The sequence below is a fragment of the Vipera ursinii genome (genome assembly GCF_947247035.1).
Source record: "Vipera ursinii genome assembly, chromosome: 1".
Taxonomy (NCBI): Eukaryota; Metazoa; Chordata; class Lepidosauria; order Squamata; family Viperidae; genus Vipera; species Vipera ursinii.
In genome coordinates this window covers 298,469,012-298,493,446 of record NC_139512.1, presented here as the reverse complement: position 1 = coordinate 298,493,446, position 24,435 = coordinate 298,469,012, and the positions used below count along the sequence as shown (strand labels likewise).

Here is a 24,435-nt window from a genome sequence, read left to right as displayed (position 1 = left end):
AGAAGCTGCACATCACAACTTCAAATGAAGAATCTAAGAAGAGGTCCAATGGGAAAACGAAACACAGGAGTACTTATGCTTGTGGTGTTGGGGAGTCGAACTTTAGCAGAAGTCCTGCACAAATCCACAAGCACAAGCTGGACCACCTCAGCAAAATTCTATAGCAAGGCACCACTGCTTGAGGGAGGGGAGAAGCTGAGAACTTGTTTACTTGGCAATGATCAACTAAATGGATAATATTCCCAAGTCATAAAGATGTCTAAGAAAGTGAGACAAGGGTACGTCAATAGTTCAGCTAAGGAACATCAGTTGTAAGTTGAGAACTTTCATAATTGCCCAGCCTTTATATAAGGGGTAGGGTAGAAACAGACTGTAAGTGATTAGCCCACAAAGTAATAGTCCAACCATTCTCATCCTGCAGTTTCCAAGATAACTCTGTTGATGATTCAGACAAGCTCACTCTGCTAAAATATATATATATATATATTTGGGCTTAATTTAATGATTTATATAGAACTCGTCTAATACATCATGTCTAAGCAAGGAAATGAAATTTGAGGAAAAAATATGTTGACTTTTTGCCATTTCATCATTTTTGGGAAATGAGAAAATCTTTAAAAGAGAGATGGTAACAAATGGGCTCAGTATTCAAGATTTAAAGTAGGGGTCTTCAAACCTGGCCCTTTTATGACTTGTGGACTTCAACTCCCAGAATCCCTCAGCCAGCATGCCTGGCTGAGGAATTCTGGGAGTTGAAGTCCACAAGTAATAAAAGGGCCAAGTTTGAAGACTCCTGATTTAAAGTTTAACTGATGCTGCCTTTGTAGTTATTACCAAGTCTGTTGTTGCCTCAACAGATGGCAGTGAGTGCCTGGCTGGTATTGTCTGGCCTTAGAAGCTAAGCAGGGTTAGGCTTAGTAAGGACTTGGATGGGAGACTTTCAGGAAATACTAGGACTGTAGGCGATCCAGGAAATAAAAATGTATGATATAATAAAAAGGTAAAGGTTCCCCCGCACATGCGTGCTACTCGTTTCCAATTCTAGGGGGCGGTGCTCATCTCCGTTTCAAAGCCGAAGAGCCAGCGCTTGTCCGAGGACGTCTCTGTGGTTATGTGGCCGGCATGATATAATATAATAAGATATAATATATAATATGATATAATAAGAAAATAGTAAACTCTTTCTGTATCACTACTACAAAAACTGCAAGGATGTGTCCATAAAGTCTTCAGGAATCGAACTTGAAGAATATTTATTATGGATTCACTCAGCTATCAAACTACCCATCTCACAAAACATATTGTTACATTTAGTTATGCATGATTTGAATCTGTATTTTGTATAATTTTGTATAAATTTGTTCAACTTTGTGCTGATTTGCAAGTTAGTTTAAGCAGCACATAACTGAAACAAATACTTTTAAAAAACAATAATAGATAAACTTAGAGCTGAGAATAAACAGGAAAATACCCTGTTGTATGAGCAACAGGGACATTCATTTGTCTTTCAAATTGGAGAAAACACATTGAAAGATAAAGCATTTCCAGAACTAATATATAAAGATAAATGATATTTTACAATTGTCTGAATTTTATAAGACAGTTCTTCAATCAAAACTTGAATGTGATACATCATCTTTTAAGGAAAAATATACATAAAATTGTACGTTAATTATAATAGGTGCCATACACTATATTACCAATAATTGCTTGCCAACAATGTGCATATTAGGAAAAACGCACATAAAATGTCCTATGAATGTATCTTGCACAAAAAAGAATACATGTTATGATCAGGAAAGAATACAGACCAAGAGAAGTTGACATTGAACAATTTATCCATCCTCATTTGTGCTCCATGCTGTTTATTTAGGACTCAATGTTATACTTCTGATCTTTCAACTGAAAGCTATCAACACACATCAACAGTCTATAAACTGGACTCAGGATAGTTGTAATTCAGATGAAAGCACCAAGCTGTGTAAACTCTCTTTTTTTGGCTCTCTGTTGTGCTAAAAGCCTTCTTTCAAGCCTGAAGAGAAAAGCCTTGATAAAAGATGAAGTGGAGAGGGTGCTTTGCAGAGACTAACTCAATATTGCAAAAGACACAGTAGCTTCAGTCTATTGCTAACCTTGAAGCCTAACCAGGAATCCAAATAGAAATATAATATTATAAATATAATTCTCCTCCAACAACTGTTGTGGCAATTTTCTAATCATATGTGAATTGTTCTTCAGTAGAAGATTGAATCCAGAGAAATCAGTTGCTTGACTCTTAAAAAAAGCATTACAAGATGTAAAAGCTGATATACTGTTGATTAAAAAAAACATTTGCCAGGTTGACCTCAGGGAGAAGATGAAATAAAGGTCCTCCAGCTAATGTTCCTAACATTCTGTCTCTTTTTCAATTACCTTTTTCTGTTGCATGTTATTTACTGAGAAGCGACACGGCTGGTGGAAAAAATGTTTCCAATCCAGATTTTAAAATTACATTGGCAAGATTCAAAATGGCTGGAAAAAACCCCTTATGAAAATCAAAATACAAAAAATCAGCAGGCCAGACACATACAAAAGTATTTAAGCTCTTGAAAACTTTCCTCCCCTATGAAAAATGCTTCTATTTTTGTACCTTAATCTCAGGATTCTTTCCAATTTTTCAAGGTTTTACTTTTTCTATGTGCAAGTTACTTCATAATTCCAAATTAGAAGAGGACGCTATAATATTATTATATTTTGCTACACTTCTCTTCTCAACCCTGTAGCTTCCCTGGCTGCATTTATTATTTAGTCTTAGACAGACGGACAGACAGAGGTTTATCTTCACTTCTTTAGAAGTGGTAGACTAAGCTAAGCACTGGGTCAACCTTGCTCAGTACTGCCCAGGAGTACTAAGGCAATAGACTAGACCAGGAAATCAAATAAAGATCTTGGAAGAAGATAAAGATAAAATAACTTCCATATCTGGTAGCAGAGTGGTTAGAATGCAGTATTGCAGACTAATTCTGCCCCCTGCCAGGAATTCAATCCTGTCTGGTTCAGCCTTCCATCCTTCCAAGGTTAGTAAAATGAGGACCCGGGGCAATACGCTGACTGTGTAAACCACTTAGAGAGTGCTGTAAAAGCAATATAAAGTGGTATATAAGTCTAAGTGCTGTTGCTATGGCTATATTGTTCTCAAAAAAACTGTATGGTAGCCTAAGAAGTCCACAAGACTCAAGCTCAGGTCATAGAAGACTTTTACATTTTTTTTAATGATGGTAATTTGTATAATGAATGCACTTGTATGGTGTAGTCCTTAAGACATCAGGCTAGAAACTAAGACACTGAGTTCTAATTCTGCCTTAGGCACGAAGCCAGCTAGATTGGGCCAATCACTCTCTCTCAGCCCTAGGAAAGAAGCAATGAGGAGCCATTTCAAAAAAAAGCTGCAGGGACTTACCCAGGCAGTCACCAGGAGTCAACAATGATTCAAAAGCAGAACATACATACAAAACCTCATGTTTATATGAAATTTCAAAAATTCACATGGGAGAACAAATTCAAGTATAAATTTCTTCTACTTAAAAAGGAAGAGTTAATGACTTGGTTTTTGACCTATCCTTGGACTGATATTGAAGGTAAATATTTCTCCTGATTAGTTGTGTCCAACTCTAGGGATGGTGCTCATCGTTTTTTAGCTGAGGTAGCCAGCGTTGTTTGAATAATTTTCTGTGGTTATATGACCAACATGAGTATTATTATGTTGCGGCTAATCAAGAAACTGTTCCATAACCAGTTATCTGCAACTTGTAGTAACATAAACTGTTCAGTCCACAGGCATGTGTGGCTGAGGTAAAACTTCTTAAAGCTATGGCCTTCAATGTCACAAAAAACATCATAAGTACAAAAAAGCTTGCTCTATGAAAATATTCATTTCAAAATGAAAATCACTTTAAACTGAATACTGTAGCAACTATTCAGTTCTGTGTCTGGAATTTATGCAACAGTATCCCATCCTCCTTTGTTTTACAGCTTTTCCTTTTCTTTAGGAGGAAGAAATAAAATCCAACATGGATTATGCTGAAAACTGTGTAATCCCTGTTGATTAAAAGGATGGTGCTATGCCCTTTACTCAAAATCTTAACACACCCAATATTCTAATTTTAGCTACATTTTTGTGATTCTTGGCTTCCCCCTCTTCCAGATCTACAGCTTTTTTCAAAAACCCCAAAATCCAAATAGCTAAAATCTTGGGCAGAACATTTTTCATACAAACATTTTCCATTTCATTTTGAGAATAGAATTCCATATTATATTTATGAGTTACATGGATTCCTGCTTGTTCTTAGGTTTTACATTTATAGGTAGTTTTGACAGAGCTCCACTATAAGACATTGCTTACAATACCAGTTATCCCATCTTTAATGAATGTTTTTTATAATGGTATGGTCATTTTCTGAGGCTAGGTAGTTCTTTACCAACATTAAAATGGTTATATTCTGTTTTGGATTAAACTCTTACAAATATCTTATTTTGCTCAAAATGTTCAAACTTCCATTCAGAGTACAATGTTGCTGTCCTTCAGACTGAGTAGTAAACCATCTAGCCAATGGTTCTTAATTTCAAGAAGATACTACTGAATTACTTAGATCAAACTACAGTTCTCCCCTTCATTCTTTCTTAAAATGTTGACATGGCAAATCAAAGCTTTCACCTTATGAGAAAATGTACACAATCTCCATTTAACATGAGATTTTCTCCCAGCAAAAAAGAACATACATATTAGATCACAGTTCTAGAAACTAGCTAAAATGGAAGTGTTCCAGAAGTGCTCAGGTAATAACTGACACTCAGGTTGAATTATTGCTCTGCAGATTTCCCACCAAGTATTTATTATATTGAAATTAAATCACGGTAGCTGCTGCCTCCAACTTATACTAACTTCTGTGGAGATAGAAAATTAGTTCTGATTGCCTTCCCTTGACACTCTTTTAGGTGCGTGACCTATGTTTTCCCCAGCCTTCTTTTCTCTAAATCGAGCATCCCAAATTTCTTCACATTAATGTCATAAGACATGTCCTCAAGTCCCCATATCACCTCTGTCACCTTCCTCTGATCTTACTCTAATCTGTGAATACCTTTTTGGAAATGAAATGCACAGACTTGTAGACTGTACTCCAGATGCAATATCAACTGTGCAGAACAGAGGGAAATAAGGATTCCACGTATCTTTGATACAATGCTTTTTGTAAGGCAGCCAAGGTTTGTTATTCATATTCAAGTCCTTCTCTGATATTTCTGCTTCCAGAAATCTCCCATCTTGTATCTATGTATCACATTTTTCCTCCCTAAATGTAATACCTTATATATATATATATTCCTATTGAAGAACTTCTTGTTCGTTACAGCCCAATCTTTCAATGTCAAAATTATATTACAACTGTGTTCTATCAGTCTAGATCAAGGGTAGGCAACCTCGGCTCTTTTATGACTCATGGACTTCAACTCCCAGAATTCCTGAGCTGACTCAGGAATTCTGGAAGTCCATGAGTCATAAAAGAGCCGAGGTTGCCTACCCCTGGTCTAGATGTTGACCTGATCTAATTTCCTGTCATCTGCAAATACTGTATGATAAGCAATTTATCAATCCCATTACCCAGATTATTAATTAAAAATATTGAATAATACTGGTCTGAAAAATTCCTGAGAGACCTCACTGATAATGCTGTTCAGCTTGATGTAGGTATATCAATTTTCTGAGTGTAATTTGCCAGCCAGTTGTAGATTCACCTTAATGTTGTGCCATCTAAATCACATTTCAACAGCTTGTCAATTAGAATGTCATTTGGAACTTTGCTACAAGCTTTTCTGAAAAGGTAGATTGTATCCATAAGGTTCTCCTTGTTCACTAAAATAGTTATCTTGTCAAAGAATGAGACAAGATGACTTTAGCAATAATAATACTCTTGTCAAGATAACTACAAATAGGCTGTTTTGTTAAAAGAACAATAAGCAGTGCCCTGCTGGACCAGACATTTGACCCATTTAGTCAAGCAGTATATTCTCACAGTAATCAACCAACCTCACAAGGAAGTCTACTTTCCAGCAGGTGGCAATCACACTGCCATCAAGGCTACTAACCATGATTTTTATGAATTGGTCATGAGTAATAAACAAAGGAGAATATTTGGTCATGAATAATTTACAAACCCTTTTTTGAAACCATCACCACACCTTGTAGTAGCAAATTCCAAAGTTTGACTATATATAGTGTAAAAAATAATTGCTTTTGTCTGTCCTGATTCGTCCAGGATTAAATTTCAGATGTGGTTGTACCATTGATCTATAGAGGCACTATAATATTAGCATGCCATTTTCCAGTACCTTTTCTTATTATTGCTAAAAAGGGGTTGGCTTTTTTTATAGTGGATGAACTGTGCTGACAATTCCATTGAACTGTTTACTAAGTTCTCCTTCATTATCAGATTCTGCTAGCTCTGATGCCATTGGTCACAATAGACAGGATTTTGGGCACGAGCATGCGATATTTTACACTTTATCTACTCAAACATCTACTCTAATTGTATGTACAGTTGCTCTGGTCAGTGTTCAAGTAATTTTTACAGTCCACATAAGCATGAAAAAAAGCCAGCAGGAAGTAACTGAAGTTCTCACCACAATACAAAATGATTACGTGACCCAGTTCTAAAATGTGAGCCAACTGGGGCTACAATTGGTCTACTCAGAATCCCAAAGTTGGATTTTCTATTCTTCCCTATGTGGATTAGCTTTTTCACAGAAGCAGCTGCAGAAGCAAGAGATTTTAAATAAAGTTAGGCACACCCATAAAGTCAAGAAGAAGTCAATAATAAGGAATATCACTAGCTACCTCATATGATAGCCAAGTATGCAGAGGATTACATATGTCATAAAGGCTTTTCCCCTATCTTATTTATACAGTTTTCTCTACCCCACCTTCATTGCAAATAAATGTTGGCATACTCTTTATACAAATGCTATTCTTTTATATTCCTTAAACAGTGATGAAAGAATGGTCTTTCTTATATGAATATGAATAAATTACATGGGATATAAAGATTGTGCCACAAGGACTATTTCTTGAAAATACACACACACACACACACACACACACGAATATACAGCATCATCTCCTATTTGAAGATGGTTTTTGTGTTTTGTGGTTTCCAGGATGTTTTTCAAAGGCAATGCTCTATAGAAAAGAATGCTTTAATATTTCAATTTTAATTTAATTTTAATATTTCAAAATAAAACTATTTTAAAATAGATATTTTAAAGTGGACCCACAGAAGAAACGCTACTGGCATTGAACATTTGGTAAACAAACATAATCCCAGTTTCAAAGGATTATGAGAAAAGTTAGCTCCAAGTGCTTGATTCCAGGATTCCATTTATTGTCTCATATAGAACAATAAGAAGCATTACATATAATAGATTACTATTATCTCTAGGACCATTACACAATAAATCCAGACCATTCACTTATCACAAAGACATAACATACCATCTCTGACTTGATTTTTTTCAATACTTTTCCAATATCGAGTTCTACCACAATTAGAGGAAAGACATAGCTTGAACAAGTCATCTGCTTTGTAATATATAGGTAGCCTTGCAGTTAATAAATACAAGTTACGGTCTTACATCTTTAGCCTGCAAAGAAGAACCTTAACAGGAGGATACAATATAGAAGAAAATTATCAACATTGCACTCTGATCCTTTCCAAATAAGAGCCAATTCAGTCTGTTAAAAGTGTTAATAAGTGAATTGAGTAAGACCACATGGTACTATTTATATCACTCAGCAGATGCATCTTTGTATTAGTAACAAGCTCATACCAGCTTCATCTTCAATAAACGGACTGACAAGGAATATAGCATTCTTGAATAAGGGATTCTACTACTCATTTCAGTTCTAACAAGCTATAGTAACATGACTTGTATGTTACATCTTTTGCCTCTGCTAACCTATACCAGCTATTTCAGACTGATTGAGACCCTTAATTTTTATTGGTATCACAGTATTTTCCAGAGAAGGATAAAATACAGATCGTTCTATTCAGGGGAGAATTTTCAGTACTTTCTCCTATGTAACTGCTATGGAATGCACCATCATCTTTGAGACTAAAAGATGAGCTTCAGAAGGGGAAAGGGTCTCTGTCACCTCAAATTTTCAAAAGGTAATGAATAGAGGCACAGATTTTTTTGAGGAAGAGTGAGAAGTGTTGCATTAGCCCACATTAGATTTTAGCTTCTTCAACTAATAGGGGATGAGGTATTACCCCCCGTTGATAGGGCTCGCAACTTGGGAGTCCTCCTGGATTCACGGCTCAGTTTGGAAGATCATATAGGAGCTGTGACCAGGGGGGCTTTTGCCCAGATTCGCCTGGTGCGCCAGTTGCGTCCCTATCTGGACCGAGATGCTCTACGTACAGTCACTCATGCGCTCGTGACCTCCCGGTTAGACTACTGCAATGCCCTCTACATGGGGCTGCCCTTGAGGACCACCCGAAGGTTTCAACTGGTACAGAATTCAGCCACGCGAGTTTTGATGGGAGCTTCCCGATACTCCCGTGTAACACCTCCGTGAGCTGCATTGGCTTCCGGTTGCCCTCCGGGTGAGATTCAAGGTGCTGGTAATGACCTATAAAGCCCTAAATGGCTTGGGTCCGGACTATCTAAGGGAACACCTGCTGCCAGCATCATCTTCCCATTGTCCTGTGCGCCCCCACAGGGAGGGCCTTCTCAGGGTACCGTCGGTTAATGAATGCCGGCGGGTTATTCCCAGGGGAAGGGCGTTCTCTGTGGGTGCGCCTGCCCTATGGAACCAACTACCCACAGAACTTAGGACTGCCCCCGACCTTCACTCATTTCGCCGGGACCTGAAAACTTGGCTCTTCGATCTGTTTGGTCCAGACTGTGGGGTTGTTAATTTAACTGGGTTTTAGATTTACTCTTGGGGCTTGAATTTAATTTAATTGTTTTAATTGTTTTTAATTTTTTGTATTCATGGTTTTAACTGCCCTGTAAACTGCCCTGAGTCCTACTGGAATAGGGCGGTATACAAATCCAATAAAATAAATAAATAAATAAACTACTGTTAGAATTGAGCAAAAATGGCCTTTTCAACTGTTCCACCAAATTTCTACTCTGATTTTTTCCCAGATGAAGCATTTGTATAAAGAGTATGCCAACACTTATTTGCAATGAAGGTGGGGTAGAGAAAACTGTATAAATAAGATAGGGGGAAAGCCTTTATGAAATTCTCCTACCATTCCAAACATTCAACAGGCCTAAGGGTTTTCTCATAATGTTTTCCTTTCAGATTTCATTAACTCACAGAAAGCAAAAGACCAAAATCTATTGAAGATATAGTTGCTTAATATACGGTTGGATATTCCTGGCACTTAAAATTTAAAAAGTCCATGTGGAATAGGATGGCTTGTTAAAGTCTTCTGAAATAATGCAAGACAAGGGAGTATCTCAGCTACAGAGATCTTCACTATGTTAAGTAAGCTTTCATTAAACAAGAGAAGATTTCTGAACTGAGAAACTATAACTTACAGTAAGCAAATTATAATCAAAGTGTTAAAAGCAGCATATGGAGAAAAGAGGAAAGAAAATGGGAAACACATATTTGAACAATAGTAATCTGCCAATTTATTTTATTTATAAAATGTATTAGCCACCCATCTTGCCACATATTAATTGGGCAGTTTACAGTGTTAAATGAAAACTACTCTCAAATCTCTACACCACAGCTAAATCTTATTTTCCATATTTCCTTCCCATTCAATGGTCTTGAACAGGAACTGTTAACTTCTTTGTGTGTGGGAGAGGTATAGATTTTAGTTTACCAAACTGCTGGGCAGCATTGAGAGCGACAAAGATGACTGGGTAGCTAAAGACTAAAACACATGAAGAACGGTTGCAGGAATTGAGTACGTCTAGTCTAGTGAAAAGAAGAACTAGGGTTGACATGATAGCAGTGTTCCAATATTTGAGGGGCTGCCACAAAAAAGAGGGGGTCAACCTATTTTACAAAGCACCAAAAGGCAGACTAAGAAACAATGGATGGAAACTGAACAAAGAGAGAAACAACCTAGAACTAAGGAGAACTTTCCTGATAGTCAAAACAATCAGTCAGGAGAACAACTTGCTTTCAGAAGTTGTGGGTGCTCCAATACTGGAGGCTTTTAAGAAGGGACTGGATAAAATGGTATAGGGTCTCCTGTTTAAGCAGGGGGTTAGACTAAAAGACCTTCTAGGTCCCTTCCAATTTTGTTATTCTATTCTATTCTATTCTATTCTATTCTATTCTATTCTATTCTATTCTATTCTATTCTATTCTATTCTATTCTAAAGTAAAGTAAAGTAAAGTAAAGTAAAGTAAAAAGGAATATACAGTTATTATTTTGAAGATGTGAATTACAATTACAATTACACATTTTACAACAAGTATCAAGAACATAACAAGGATTCTAGCCATTCCAACTTCTGCTAACTTTTCTTCTAGACAGCCCTAAATGTGAGAGAGAGCACCATTTCATCTTGTTAGGCTATCACCACTTTTGTACCAGAAAATATTTTCTGGTCAGTTGTTGTTGTATCAAATTCCTCATCACAGTTCTAGCTTAGAGAAATAGGATTTTTTTAACTAACAGAGATAAATCTAGACATCGCCTAATTTAAATCCTTCTAAATTCTTCCCAGTCTGGTCTAACTTTAAAATCAGCCTCATCACTGTGTCTCTTACACTCCTACTTATTTATGAGTAGATTAGAAAGCAATTTCCCCTGGCTATCATTGAAGGAATCTACAAATTATATCCTTCCATTTCAAGGGTGGCAGACTGGTGGTGTCCATTGCCTTTTAGAACTCCAAATTCCATCAGCTCTTGGTAGCATGGCAAATGAAAAAAAACATGTAATCCAAGATATCTGATGTGCAGTTGGTGGTCTGCTCCTTTACAACTTTTCCAATTTTTCACTATCTGCTTCTTAATGTTTTAACTAATTACTAATTAGATCTCTCCCCAATTAGAGGGACGCGGTGGCTCAGTGGGTTAGGACGCTGATTGTCGATCAGATGGTCGGCAGTTTGGTTGGTCGAATCCCGCGTGCCGTGTAACAGAGTGAGCGCCTGTTACTTGTCCCAGCTTCTGCCAACCTAGCAGTTCGAAAGCACGTAAAAATGCAAGTAGAAAAATAGGGACCACTATGGTGGGAAGGTAACAGCATTCCGTGCGCCTTTGGCGTCTAGTCATGCTGGCCACATGACCACGGAGATGTCCTCGGACAAGTGCTGGCTCTTCGGCTTTGAAACGGAGATGAGCACCGGCCCCTAGAGTCGGAAACGACTAGCACGCATGTGCGGGGGAACCTTTACCTTACCTAAGTTTTTCAGAAAGTTTTGTTTGGGTGGAGAAACTTCTGCAGTCCATGTTTAACCATTTTTATGGTAAAACAAGTGGTTTTCAAAAACATATTTTTCCTCACAAATTCACAGGGATTAATTAATAGTCCTTCAATTATTCAAGTATTGTGGGTGGTCATCTTAACATCTTATGGTTGATATAGAGCAGAGTTCTTCAAACTTTTTCCACATGTAGAACATATTTTTTTAAGGAATTTCGTTTGGTAATGTTAAAAATAAAAAAGTACAGAATTTTAAGCATATTTGCACTCATTCCTTCAACATTACACTCTTCTTAATGGAGTTTCATTTCTAAGTTGAAATCTGCCAAAACATAAGAATACCTAGATATCATTTTCTCCATCTTAGAAGTCTTTGTCTATATATATTAGTAGAAAGATGGGCAGTTTTTTAAGTTTATAAGCAGTGAGAAAATTTACTTTTTTTCTGGCTTAATCTTTTCCTCAATAGTATTATTGTTATTATTTCATATATTCCAAGGCTGATGTTTGGCAATGATACACATTAGAAGATTAAGCCAGAGTGAATTCTAGCTTGGAGACAATTTTAATGCTGACTATAAATGCAATGTTCTTGCCAGCAACACACCCACACTTCTCTTCCAACTTCCTTCTCTCTTCTTTTTTTCTGCACTAATCACCTGCTTTTTTTGGAGGTAAGCCTGTAAGGTTTTCATCTCTCCTGAAACATCTTTCATGTTTCAAACATTCAAGCAGAGAGTATTATCAAGGTTCAGTCTGGCTTTAGGTTTGGACAGTCAGCCAGAAAGGAGTTGGAACATTTATTTATCTGAGCACAGGCAAAGTATCCCCTTTTCTATGAACAAAGGAAATTTCTGCTTACTTTTACTAAGAAAGCCAGTACTCTATTCACCAAATGAAATAATTTTCTCACAAGGATGAGATGCATTTAGAAGGCTCTCTAGGACCCGGACTTGCAGCTATGTCCTAGAAAACTTTTGGCTGATGTAATAACTGCATTCCATCCTTGAGAAAGTAGCGTTAGCGAAGTTCACACATTCTTTTGGCCTCATCCAAGTTGAACTGCTGCATTAAGCTCTGTGCAAAGCTCTCTTTGTTAAAAAAACGGTCATTGCATAGAAACTGGTAGGCACAGTAAATTTGGTGTTCTCCATAAGAGGGCTTCTAAACTCTTTGATTCAGGAGCTCCCTTTTCACTATTTTCTGTCGAAAATATTGTGAGAATTAAGCTACCTCCAACACGTAGTTGTGGAGATTTCCTTCTACCTAAGGTTAACCAGTTTAGTCAGTGAAGCAGGACAAGTCTTGGACGGAGTTATGCTGTGTCTGAAGATTCTTCTATGCTCCTAGAGAAGAAAGAATGTTGGCAGAGGGCAAAAATATGTTTTTCCACAGCTTAGGACTGCAATGCATACACCGTGGCCAACCACAGTCTCAAGCAAAGCTGAAATCTACCTCCACTTCTGATAACCGCACAGATACCACCATGCATTTTTTCTTGATAATGGTATGGAAATGAATTGCGCTACCATTTTCTGGATATTTTTTTCAACTGTCCAGTCCAGGTTACAGACATGGATTTTCTTCGCTGTCTCTCATCTGAACGCTGATTAGCATTCAGCCATATCACTAATTACTTCCAAACTAGATAGCTATAATGCAGTTTACATGGAGCTGCTTCTAGAAACATTTAAGGAAATTCTTATGTATAAAAAGTCCCTGTCTGATATTAATATGGGCAAGAAAATATGCAATATGCAAAATGAACAATTATCAAAATCAGCTCTAAAGTTAACACAATCTATTATTTCATATTGCTTGAGGAAGTTCCATCATCCAATCCTTTCTGCCTCCATCTTTTTCAGATAGCATTACAAAATTTAGGCAAAAAAAATAAAATAGATGGGCTGCCTCTAAAGGCTGTTCATTATTTCTGGTTCAAAACTGATCTACAACTAGGCTCTAGGCTCAAAAGAGGAATTTTCTGACATATTCAGCAATAGAATAACCCTTGTCTTTTACTTGCTACTGTTCAACTCAACTTTTTTGACAGCAGAACTAGTGCTGAATTTGAAGGACATGGAATGGAGTCTAGTTTGTCAAGTTCAACAGGAGCCTTTTGATTGTCTGTCTGTCAGAACATCAGTTGATTCAGCCAAAAATCCAGCATGCCCACTCTTCACTTTGCTTTTCCCCTGCACTTACTTTCTCTACCCCTTCCCTCTCCTGTCTTTGTTTTCCAGGGCTAGAGTCAGTCAGATGGGCACTACCAGAGAAGCTAGGTTTGGGAAAGGTTAAAAAAGAGCTGCCACTTTTCCGGCTTCCACCCACTTTATTTTGCTTTTTAATGTATTTTTTCTATTCAGCTCCTAAGCTCTGATGCACTTAGAAGGAAATACGGCAATTTGGACTTCAGCCAAAGCACAAAGGCATACACCTTTCTGATCACTTCCTATTCCACACAAAAGTTGACTGTCTCATGCCACGGAACATGGGCCAGGAAAGACAATAATCTCACTACAGAAAGGGCCCTGGGCCAAAAGCAGGCTGCATTTCCAAGGCAGAGTATTTCTGTCACCCTCACATTTCCTTAGCAATTCCCTTCCCTTCATGCTTCCTATTTTCCAAATGATGTTGCTGAACAAAACTCTGGCACTAGAACCTACTTCTGGTTAACCTTGAATTGTCCTCACCGGTAAAAACATCATGTAAAAGCACCAGCAGAAGCAGGGGAGGCTGCATCATGAAAATTATTAGAAAGGCCGATCTATACCTTGTAGGGTTGCCAGGTCATCAAGGCACACAGATGTTCAGATTTTGATCCTATAATTTCATATACTTGGCTGGAGAAAACAATCACCATTAAATTCTTAATAGGGAAAAAGGTGTATTACATATTGGTCAATATGAGGGAGTTCATTGGTCTATCCAAAAGTAAGACTCACTAAAAGGCAGTCTAGAGGTGAGATAGGTAGTATAGAAATGTGGCAGACAGACAGATAGGGGGAGGGAGGGGGAGGGAGGAAGGGAGGGAGAGAAAGAGAAAGAGAGACAGAGAGAGAGAGAGAGAGAGAGAGAGAGAGAGAGAGAGAGAGAGAGAGAGAGAGAGAGAGAGAGAGAGAGAGAGAGAGAGAAGAATTTAGTTCTGAGAAAACAAGCAACATGCTGAAAGATGAATAGCTGTTCATTTTCCTGGCTCAGCTTTTATCTCTGCTGAAGCCTGCCTTGTTTCATTTATCATATGTGAATTATGCTAAATTCTGCTTGGCCACAGGGATGTGTTCCTTTATCCACAAACACCACAGAAGCCTGCCAAAATTCAGTTTACCCCTGAACTGATTAGATAGGTTAATGGCCACTGTAAAGCATCCACTGGATTCCCACTCCACATATTATAGATGGACAAAGCAACTGGTTTGAAATATGGACACTTAAAAATACAAACACCTGCGGTGACAAAAAATGAAAAAGAAAGAAAGTATATCGCTTTAGGAGTAAATCGTTATAATTTTACACAGTTATCTAATGCAATTCAAGTACATGAATGTTTCTCATACATTTATAGAACCTACTGCATTTTGTATAAATGAGTTCCATATTTCGTTGTATTTGTCTATACAAAGTCTAGGTCTATAGACAATTCACTCATTGGTTATCTGAGGTTATCACAGGTTATCTGTGTGACTGCCTTTCCTAAGGACATCTACGCATCTTAGCAGGCCAGGTATGGTGGGCACACTCTTAGTCCCATCCCTTAAATACAGCTATCTGATAGGAGCTAGGAAATGTTCCTTTTCCGTGGCAGTCCCTGCCCTCTAGAACGCTCTTCTCCCTGATGTTCAGCAGGCCTCTAGTCTCCTAGCTTTCCATAAAACTTTGAAGATTTGGCTTTTTGCCTAAGCAATGGGATAAGATTAGGTGACTCTACATCAGAAGTTTGACTTGGCACCAGGTTTTTGTTTTTAATGTGTTTAATTTTAATGTGTTTAGTTTTAGTATGGTCTTTATGCTCTTGTAACTTTTGATTGGGAGCCGCCCAGAGTTGGTTATAAGATGGGTGGTTATATAAATGTTTTAAGTAAATAAATAGGTGGCCAGTGCAACCAAGTCTTCAGTCTACTGAGTGAAAGAAAGAAACCATACGTTTATATTTCCAATGCTGCAACTGGAAATATGATGGAACTTTAAAAATGCAAGAGATTTCAAAAGTAACATATGAATGAATCCCTCCAACTAAAATATGTAAGGATATCACCTATCACTTTATCACTTCATTCTGTGTAATTAGCAGTAAATTACTGCATTTAAAATACAGTAAGTGGACTGATAGGAAACTTTATCTATTGCTAATGTATTGTTATTGATTTTGCTGAACTATTTAGAACCAAGAATGGTATCTGTAACCACCGGAGCAAAGATCTACAGTATCTGAGTAACAAAACCAATAAAAGAGAATATTTGTAGCTTTGTAGGTTGAAATGAGGGATCCTTGGTGCTCTCTGAGCTTGGTTATTTTTGCAAGTTGCACTGATGATGTTACCTACTTTGGCTAATGAAACGTTGTCAAGAAAGCAACAAAGCTCAGAGAGCACCAAAGACCCTTGATAAAACGAAACCAGCAAAACTGATCCTCTCATCCTTTCCGTCTCCTTTCTCTGAGAAAAAGCCGTGCAATCAGCGTGATTAAGTCACTGGGATGCAGTCTTGCACTCCAGAGATCCAGAATCACAAATTGCTATTTGCAATATGCTGCTACAAAAGTCTGCCTCAAAGATAACCAGAAATAGTTATGCAACAGAGCGGGGACCGTCATTCATACACTTCAGTGAATAACATCTGCTTCAGTAGGGAACTGATGGCTTTCTGCCAAATCTATGTACTTTTGCACTACTATTTGCTCAACAATTAGAGGAAGTAGACGTATTGTTCAGCAGCAAACAAGGGTGACTAATTCATTACATGGGAGTAACTTAACAAAAACACCATTCTCACTGCTTCTTTCCGTCAATCAGTCATACAAGGTTTGTATTTGAGAAAGGAATAATTTCAGGTTAATTAAATAACAAATTCTTCCTGTGTTTTAGAAGAATGAGAGAGAGGGGGAAATCACCAGATTCTGGAATGCAATAAGATATACTGTATGATTGGCTTGCCACTAAAGAAAAAAAAAGCAATCAAAGTGAATTGTCCCTTCCCGTAGCTGCTTCAAATCCATCTATTTCAGAGCTCTGGGTGAAATTTCTGGTATAGATTTGTGGGCTCTGGATAGAAATATACATTTTCATTTTACTGGATTTAGCCCTATTTAAAGAAATGGATTGTTGTGCTGAGTATTGGATGTGTTCACAATCTTGCAAATGAAGCAACCTAATGAGTAACTGATTTCTTGTGTATCTCCCTACCACCACAATCATCTTAGAAAAAACAAACTTGGCACATAATTAAACCTATGGGCATCATCACTTGGTTTTTGCATTTTTATGTTTTACATTTTTATATTTAGCTATTGCATCAAATATTTTTGAAGCATTTCTACATGCACAAAAGTTAAGAATGGATAACAGGCATTTTAATTTGTAGTTCATGCAGATCAACTCAGCTGACAGAAAGTCCTATGAATATATGCTCCATAGATGCCCTCCATAAATTTGTCCAATTCCTTTTAAAACTTCTCCAGATTAGTCACAGCATTACACTTTGAGATATTCTATACCGGTAAGTTAATTATCAGTATGTGAAGAATTACTTTTTTGTATATTTTCTAAGTTGTCCAAACAGCTTCATAGGATGCCTATTATAATATTTATTTGTTTGTTTGTTTAGTTATTTGGATTTTATTCAGCTCCTGGAAAGGATTTATTGATTGACAGATACAGAATGACAGATATGAAAGAATAATAGATTGAGGGGTGGCTTTAAAACAATGTTAAAAAGTTGCTTAAGGAACTTTACAACCCTTGCCACTTGACCAATGTGAGATAATTACACAGAATCACAGCAAGAATTTGGCTACCACTAAAAATCCTTTGGACATTAAGTATTTACTTTCAGAATTTACAATAAATGGCATGTTCATCATCATCATTTTTATCCTACCTTTTTTATATTTGGTGAACTCAAGGCAGTGGACATAGTTAATCCTGCCTCCTATTTTCCCCACAACACTGGCCCTGTGAGTTGGATTGGACTAAGAGACAGAGTGACTGGTTTCTACGCCAGCACCTTAACTACTGCACCAAAGTGGCTTCATATACTCACATGTTGTATACACCTTCATAAAAATAAGAGATGATAATGATAGAAAGTGGAATCAAACTTACAACTGGCGGGATCTGAAGATAATAATGCTTAATCCTGTGCAGCATGTAACTTATCCAGATAGTCCCCAAAGTGGAAAAGAATAAATAAAACATAATAAACAAATCTATATACCACTAAAACTGGGGTGGGGGTAGGGGGAAGAGAGATAGGTAAGCTCCCTCTGCCTTTTAACTTATTGTTTGTCAGTGCTATTATTTGTTTGTCATTTCATTTTAATTTTGGTTTAACTGTATTTTTGAAATGAGTTTATGAATTTTTATCTGCCCAGACTCAGTGAGAATGTTGGCGCCTAAATCTGATAAATAAAACTATTGTTGCCATGATCGACAACTGAATGAAATGTTGCATCAAAAGGTGACAATTTTTGAATTAAGGTATCTTCTATGGGTCAACTTACAGAATGTGTTCAAAATGTAGGACCCATAAACTCCTGAGGGAATGAAATTTGGGGAAGTTGTGTCTGCTTCAATGCTGCTGGCCGCTGCTCCTGCAGTCATGTGATCTTCATTTTCAATGTTCCATGACACTTTCCCAGCCAGTCTTGTAATCCTTCGCTCCCTCTCCCACCCAGCAGCAGCCACTTTCCTGTCTGCTGGGAAGAGAAGGAAAGATTTCCAATGCTCCTTGCCAGATTCCCACAAGGAAACTCGATGAAGAAGCCGGCAGGAAGTTGGAAGTTGCCCTTGCTACCACTGCTTTTTTTAAATCTGCCCTTAGTCATTCTGTTTCTCTGTTTCAGTAAAGAAGCATTTCTGAAACAGTGGCCCAATGGACCACAGGATGTCTAGCAAAACCTTCTAACCTTCTCTTCTTAGTTCTGTATCATTCTGCAATAAAGCATTAATTGAAATGCACATTGTCAGAGGATGAGAGGTCTACAAGGATGGTTTAGGCTTCTAGATAAATTACAGAGCAGATTGCACAAGTAAAACAAGAAGCCCATGTTACTTACAATAGCAATTTCTTCAACATGAGAGGCAACAAAAATAATGAGGACTTTGAAAAAAAGTTCTAAATCAAGATGAATTCCTGAAAAATGTATTATGGTTTGGCCAATGCCTCATTTTAGAAGAGATTTATTGTGCACTTGTACTTCCAAGGTTGTATTTTTTAAAAAAAATAAAATAAAAATAAAATGCTGTAAACAGAGTAGAGCTGTAATGCGGTGAATCCCATTGTCTATAATTAGATTTTATCCTTTATTATTGCTATTGTCCCTTTCCCCAGAAGCTTTGTTTGCTTTTCTATGTTGACTTCTGGCTGACAATACACTCTTGTCTAAACAATTCTAATCTGCAATATTTTTGTTTTTCTTTCATTCCTCAATCTCTAGAAAGAGTACAGAGAAGAGCAACAAAGATGATTGGGGGACTGGAGGCTAAAACATATAGGGAACGGTTGCTGGAATTGGGTATGTGTAGTTTAATGAAGAGAAAGGTGAGGGGTGACATGATAGCAGTGTTCCAATATCTCAGGGGCTGCCACAAAGAAGAGGGAGCCAAGCTATTCTCCAAAGCACCTGAAAGCAGGACAAGAAGCAATGGATGGAAACTAGTCAAGGGGAGAAGCAACCTAGAACTAAGGAGAAACTTCCTGACAGTTAGAACAATTAACCAGTGGAACAACCTGCCTCCAGAAGTGGTGAATGCTCCAACACTGGAAGTTTTTAAGAAGAGACTGCCCAGCCACTTGTCTGAAATGGTGTAGGGTTTCCTGCCTGAGCAGGGGGTTGGACTAGATAACCTCCAAGGTCCCTTCCAACTTATTATTATTATTAATCTGTGGGGGATAATGTTTTATTTCATTTGTGAAATCTGCAATATCAAAGGATGTTATAAACCAAAATGTTGCCACCTATTGTATTATGTTCTAGAAGGCCTTGGAAAACCCCCCCACCAGAATTCCATAGAATTATGGCAGTTTATAACACCTTGAAAGTTTAGGGAAACGAGGTGGGGGAGCAAATCTTCCAGATTCTCCTATTTCCTCTTCAGTCAATAAATCTGCACAAAGAAAAACATATGTTCTTAGAAAAGCCTGCACTGCCAGCAGACATACAACCAGCTTGGCACATTTTGCACAGACCACCAACTGCAAAAGTACTTCACTACAAATAATGTGATTCATGCCAAAGAAAAATGGGGAACTAGCCAAGACACACTAGAATTATGGCCATGGGCCAGATTCACAACTGTTGGGGTACGGATATACTCTGCCAGCATCCTCTAATATATAGGGAGGTCTTTCTTCATTGTTCCAAGAAGGCCAAAAGAAAGTCAACACTAATTCAAGAAGTTCCTTTACATCTGAGAGCCTATCTTAAGGCAAGGCCTGGATAAGCAGAGTAAACTAATTTGGTTATAAAGCACTTTCTTTGAATTCTGACTTTCCTCTTTCCTAAAGGAATGTCAAAACAAGGTTCAACAGAGTCTGGTTAATGAAGAGGAATTTATGACCCAATTTATAAGAGCAGTTCCTTATTCAAGTGCTTAGAATAATTTTAATGATTATCGCTATTATTCTTTATTTCTATGCTTGCTTTCAGCCGATTGTATAAAATCAGCATGCAGGACAATGAAATATCATTGAACTATAAACATAACTTTAAAAAAAAAACAACCCCCAAAAAGCCTTAGGATTGTGATATATGCTCCCGAAGTCATTAAGCCTAGTAGACAAAAGTTCTACTTGGTCTAAGTAAGATCTCGAATAGTAGACAAAGTTGACTACTGAATGAGAGACAGGTGTTTTAGCCAGTGCTTTTTTTGTAAAAGAAAAAAGTGCCGGAACTCACACATGTCATATAACCCGTCTTGCCTACCCTATAAGGTTCCATCCAAAAAAGGTGCCGGAACTCCGTTCTGGGTGTTCTATGACAAAAAAAGCCCTGGTTTTAGCCAAACCTAGCACTAACTAACTATACAATCCAATACTCATCTGCTATTAGGGCACAAAAGAAAGTAACTGTGATCAGACATCAAGCAAAGAGTAACATAAAGTGTTGCAGGAAATATAAGGTTATCATGAAACAAGATGAGAAGAAAAAAATTCCCAAAGGTCAGAGGAAAAACTAGTTGAAAAAGTGAAAGGAAAATTAATTAATTAATTGGTCACATTTCTACGGCAGCTCATCTCATACCAAGCAGCACTATGTTCACACATAAATATAGAAAAGGTCTCCAATTGTTTAATTTTCCATCGCATGATCTGTTGCCTCTAAATTGCATACAAGAAAGAGGCAAGTGACACAAATTTAGGAAACCCATTTTATCCAGAAAATGCTAAATAAACAGCTCCATGCAAGACTAGAGCCTGATCTGCCTCTTATTTTCCCGGTAACAATAAACCTGGATAAATGACTAAACAATGCTCAATTCTAGACAAACTCTTAAAGGAGGCAAGCCGATAACATTCATCAAACCCTAGGTTGGTGTCTGAACATATAATTAAGAAAGTCTGGAGCTTTTTTACTTCTTGGGCTGCAGAAAGAAAAGTAATCACACTATGAACCCATTGTCCATCAAAAGGTATTTTTGAAAGTGGTGCCAACAATTTGGAGAGAGTTAAAATGATAAAATCAAGAAGGAAGGAAGACAGAGAGAGCAGGTCAACCAATGTCCAAGAAGTAGCCAAGATGCTTTCCCAAAAAGCAGATAAAGCATCCAAGGTAATTAATATTTACTGATGACAACAAAGTCAGCCTGTTTTCTTATTAAGACTGCATTTTACCACCTGCTTTTTTTGGTAAGAAAAAAGGAAGGTAATCGTTTGACCCAAATCAACCCTGACTGCTCTTTAGAAGGCCAGATCCTGAAGCTAAAACTCAAATACTTTGGCCACCTAATGAGAAGGAAGGACTCACTGGAGAAGAGCCTAATGCTGGGAAAGATTGAGGGCAAGAGAAGAAGGGGACGACAGAGAATGAGCTGGCTGGATGGAGTCACTGAAGCAGTAGGCGTGAGCTTAAATGGACTCCAGAAGATGGTAGAGGACAGGAAGGCCTGGAGGAACGTTGTCCATAGAGTCACGATGGGTCAGACACGACTTCGCAGCTAACAACAAATGCTCATGACCTTCGCTCCTTCCGACGCTGTCTGAAGACCCACTTATTCGAACAAGCTGGCCTGGCCTGATGGGGGGATTTTAGGGTTTTTAATGGGTTTTTATACTGTATTGTTTTATTGGGCAATTATTTAATTCTCTTTTTAATTTTTGTATTTATTTATATGTGCCCTGTTCACCGCCCTGAGTCCCTCGGGAGAAGGGCGGTATATAAATTTAAATAATAATAATAATAATAATAATAATAATAATAATAATAATAATAATAATAATAATGATGATGATGATGATGACCTGTACAAATATCAAGAGAATCAAATGCAAAAGCATTGTATTATACTTTCTACAAAGCAAATGGCAAATATCAAAAGTCAAAATTTGACAGGTAGTCCTCATTTAACATCCACTCATTCAAGCCACTATTCAATGGCGCCATGCCCATGCCCTTACATGCCCTTGTACAACAGTAGGTTGCAGAGTTGAATTGCTAATAAAAATATATGTAACTCTTTCAAACATTTCCAGGTCACTGAATTTACACTACTTCATTTTCCAATTGAATTTTATGATTCAATTAAAACCTCAGCACAACCAATCAATACAAATGCAGCCGCCTGCTGTCAATCTATTCAAAGCAGAAGCCTAGGAGGCAGATTCCACAACCTACAATCTTTGTTTCTATTCCAGACTACCACTATCATAAACTCCTGTGCCTTTTTTTCCCCATTTAGATTCAGTCCAGAATACAGTAATCATTTCACATGATGTTTTCTGCCCGGCAAAACAGAGGAACAAAAAAACAGATAGGGAACTTCAGCTCTGGGGTAAAAATGTTTATTTTTCCATAAATTTAAAGGTCAACAAATAATTCCAAATTATCAGTGCCTTTGTGAATCTGAATGACTAACAATGGCAAATTCATATAATATGTTATACTAAATTGGGATTGGATGATTGTCACTCCTATCTATACCTGTGACACAGCTCTAATGCCATTCAATTTCCATACTCTTCTGCCAAGACATACCCAGAGTGTGTTGAAAGCTGGAATTTCTTTCAAGTTTAACTCAGAGATGTTAAACAGAGAGGTTTTAACACAGAGATACTCGAGATAAAATTTGAGACATTTCCGCCCAGAAAATTAAATATACTTACCACAAGCTCAGAGAACCTTGCATTCAGTTCTTCGGCTGGTGGGATTGGCACTGAGAATTCCAAGAACTGCAGAGGGTTATTGTCCTTGAGGTTGATTTCAGGCAAATCACTCCGCCCAAAGCAGCAAAGAAACCCCAAAGCATGACGACTCCGTTTTCGGGGAGCCATAGTCATTGTGATATAGGATGCTATCTAACAGTCATGATCTGCAGAGAAAGGAGAAGAAACATTATAAAGACTCCAAATGAATGGCCATGAATGGAATACTTTGAGATAACTACAGTATCTAAGCAAGCTTTTGAAAAAATGGGGACGAAAGAGGTGCAGGCAATATTAAATAATAAAATTAACAAACACTGTCTTGCAAGACTTTCTCTGGGATATCTGAGTGGAAAATATAAAACACCCTCTTTGAAGGAGGGTGTCTTCCCTGCCGCCTTGAAGGAGGCAGTGGTGAGACCCCCTCCTCAAAAAGCCTGCCCTGGACCCAGCTGTTTTAAATAATTATCGTCCAGTCTCCAACCTTCACTTTTTGGCGAAGGTTGTTGAGAGTGTGGTGGCGCATCAGCTTCCTCTGTTCCTGGAGGAAACTGATTATCTGGACCCGTACCAATCGGGTTTCAGGCCCGGAGACAGCACGGAGACAGCATTGGTCGTGCTGGTGAATGATCTCTGGCGGGCTCAGGACAGGGGTTGCTCCTCTGTCCTAGTCCTATTAGATCTCTCAGCGGCTTTTGATACCATTGACCATGGTATCCTACTGCGGTGTCTCAGGGGGTTGGGAGTGGGAGGCACCGTTTTATGGTGGTTCTCCTCCTATCTCCTGGGCCGCTCGCAGTCGGTGTTGACAGGAGGGCAGAGATCCACCCCGAGGCCTCTTGTTTGTGGAGTCCCTCAGGGGTCGGTTCTCTCGCCCCTCCTGTTCAACATCTACATGAAGCCGCTGGGTGAGATCATTCGCAGTTTCGGGGTGGGGTATCATCAGTACACTGATGATACCCAACTTTTTCTTTCCACCCCGAACCAACCCAGCGATGCCCTCGCCGTGATGTCCCGTTGCCTGGAGGCGGTCCAGGTCTGGATGGGGAGAAACAGGCTTAGTCTCAACCCTGCCAAGACTGAGTGGCTGTGCATATCGGCATCTCGGGTTAACCAGACTATTCCATCTTTAACGATGGGGGGTGAGCTGTTACCCCCCCGTTGATAGGGCTCACAACTTGGGTGTCCTCCTTGACTCCCGGCTCAATTTTGAAGACCATATAGGAGCCGTGACCAGGGGGGCTTTTGCACAGGTTCGCCTGGTGCGCCAGTTGCAACCCTACCTGGACCGAGATGCCCTACGCACAGTCACTCATGCGCTCGTGACCTCCCGTTTAGACTACTGCAACACTGTCTACATGGGGCTGCCCTTGAGGACCACTCGGAGGCTTCAGCTGGTGCAGAATGCAGCCGCATGAGTTGT

General features: G+C 38.3%; 1 protein-coding gene across 1 annotated transcript in view; it reads right to left on the bottom strand.

Moving 5' to 3' along the window:
• The window catches only part of DAAM2 (dishevelled associated activator of morphogenesis 2), a 135,282-nt gene extending 112,118 nt beyond the window's left edge, over nt 1-23,164 (bottom strand). Inside the window, exon 1 of the mRNA XM_083349355.1 lies at nt 22,974-23,164. Coding sequence (XP_083205481.1) covers nt 22,974-23,147 — 174 coding nt within the window. The 5' untranslated portion in view covers nt 23,148-23,164. The remainder of the gene's footprint in view (nt 1-22,973) is intronic.
• Nucleotides 23,165-24,435: the final 1,271 nt, after the last annotated feature.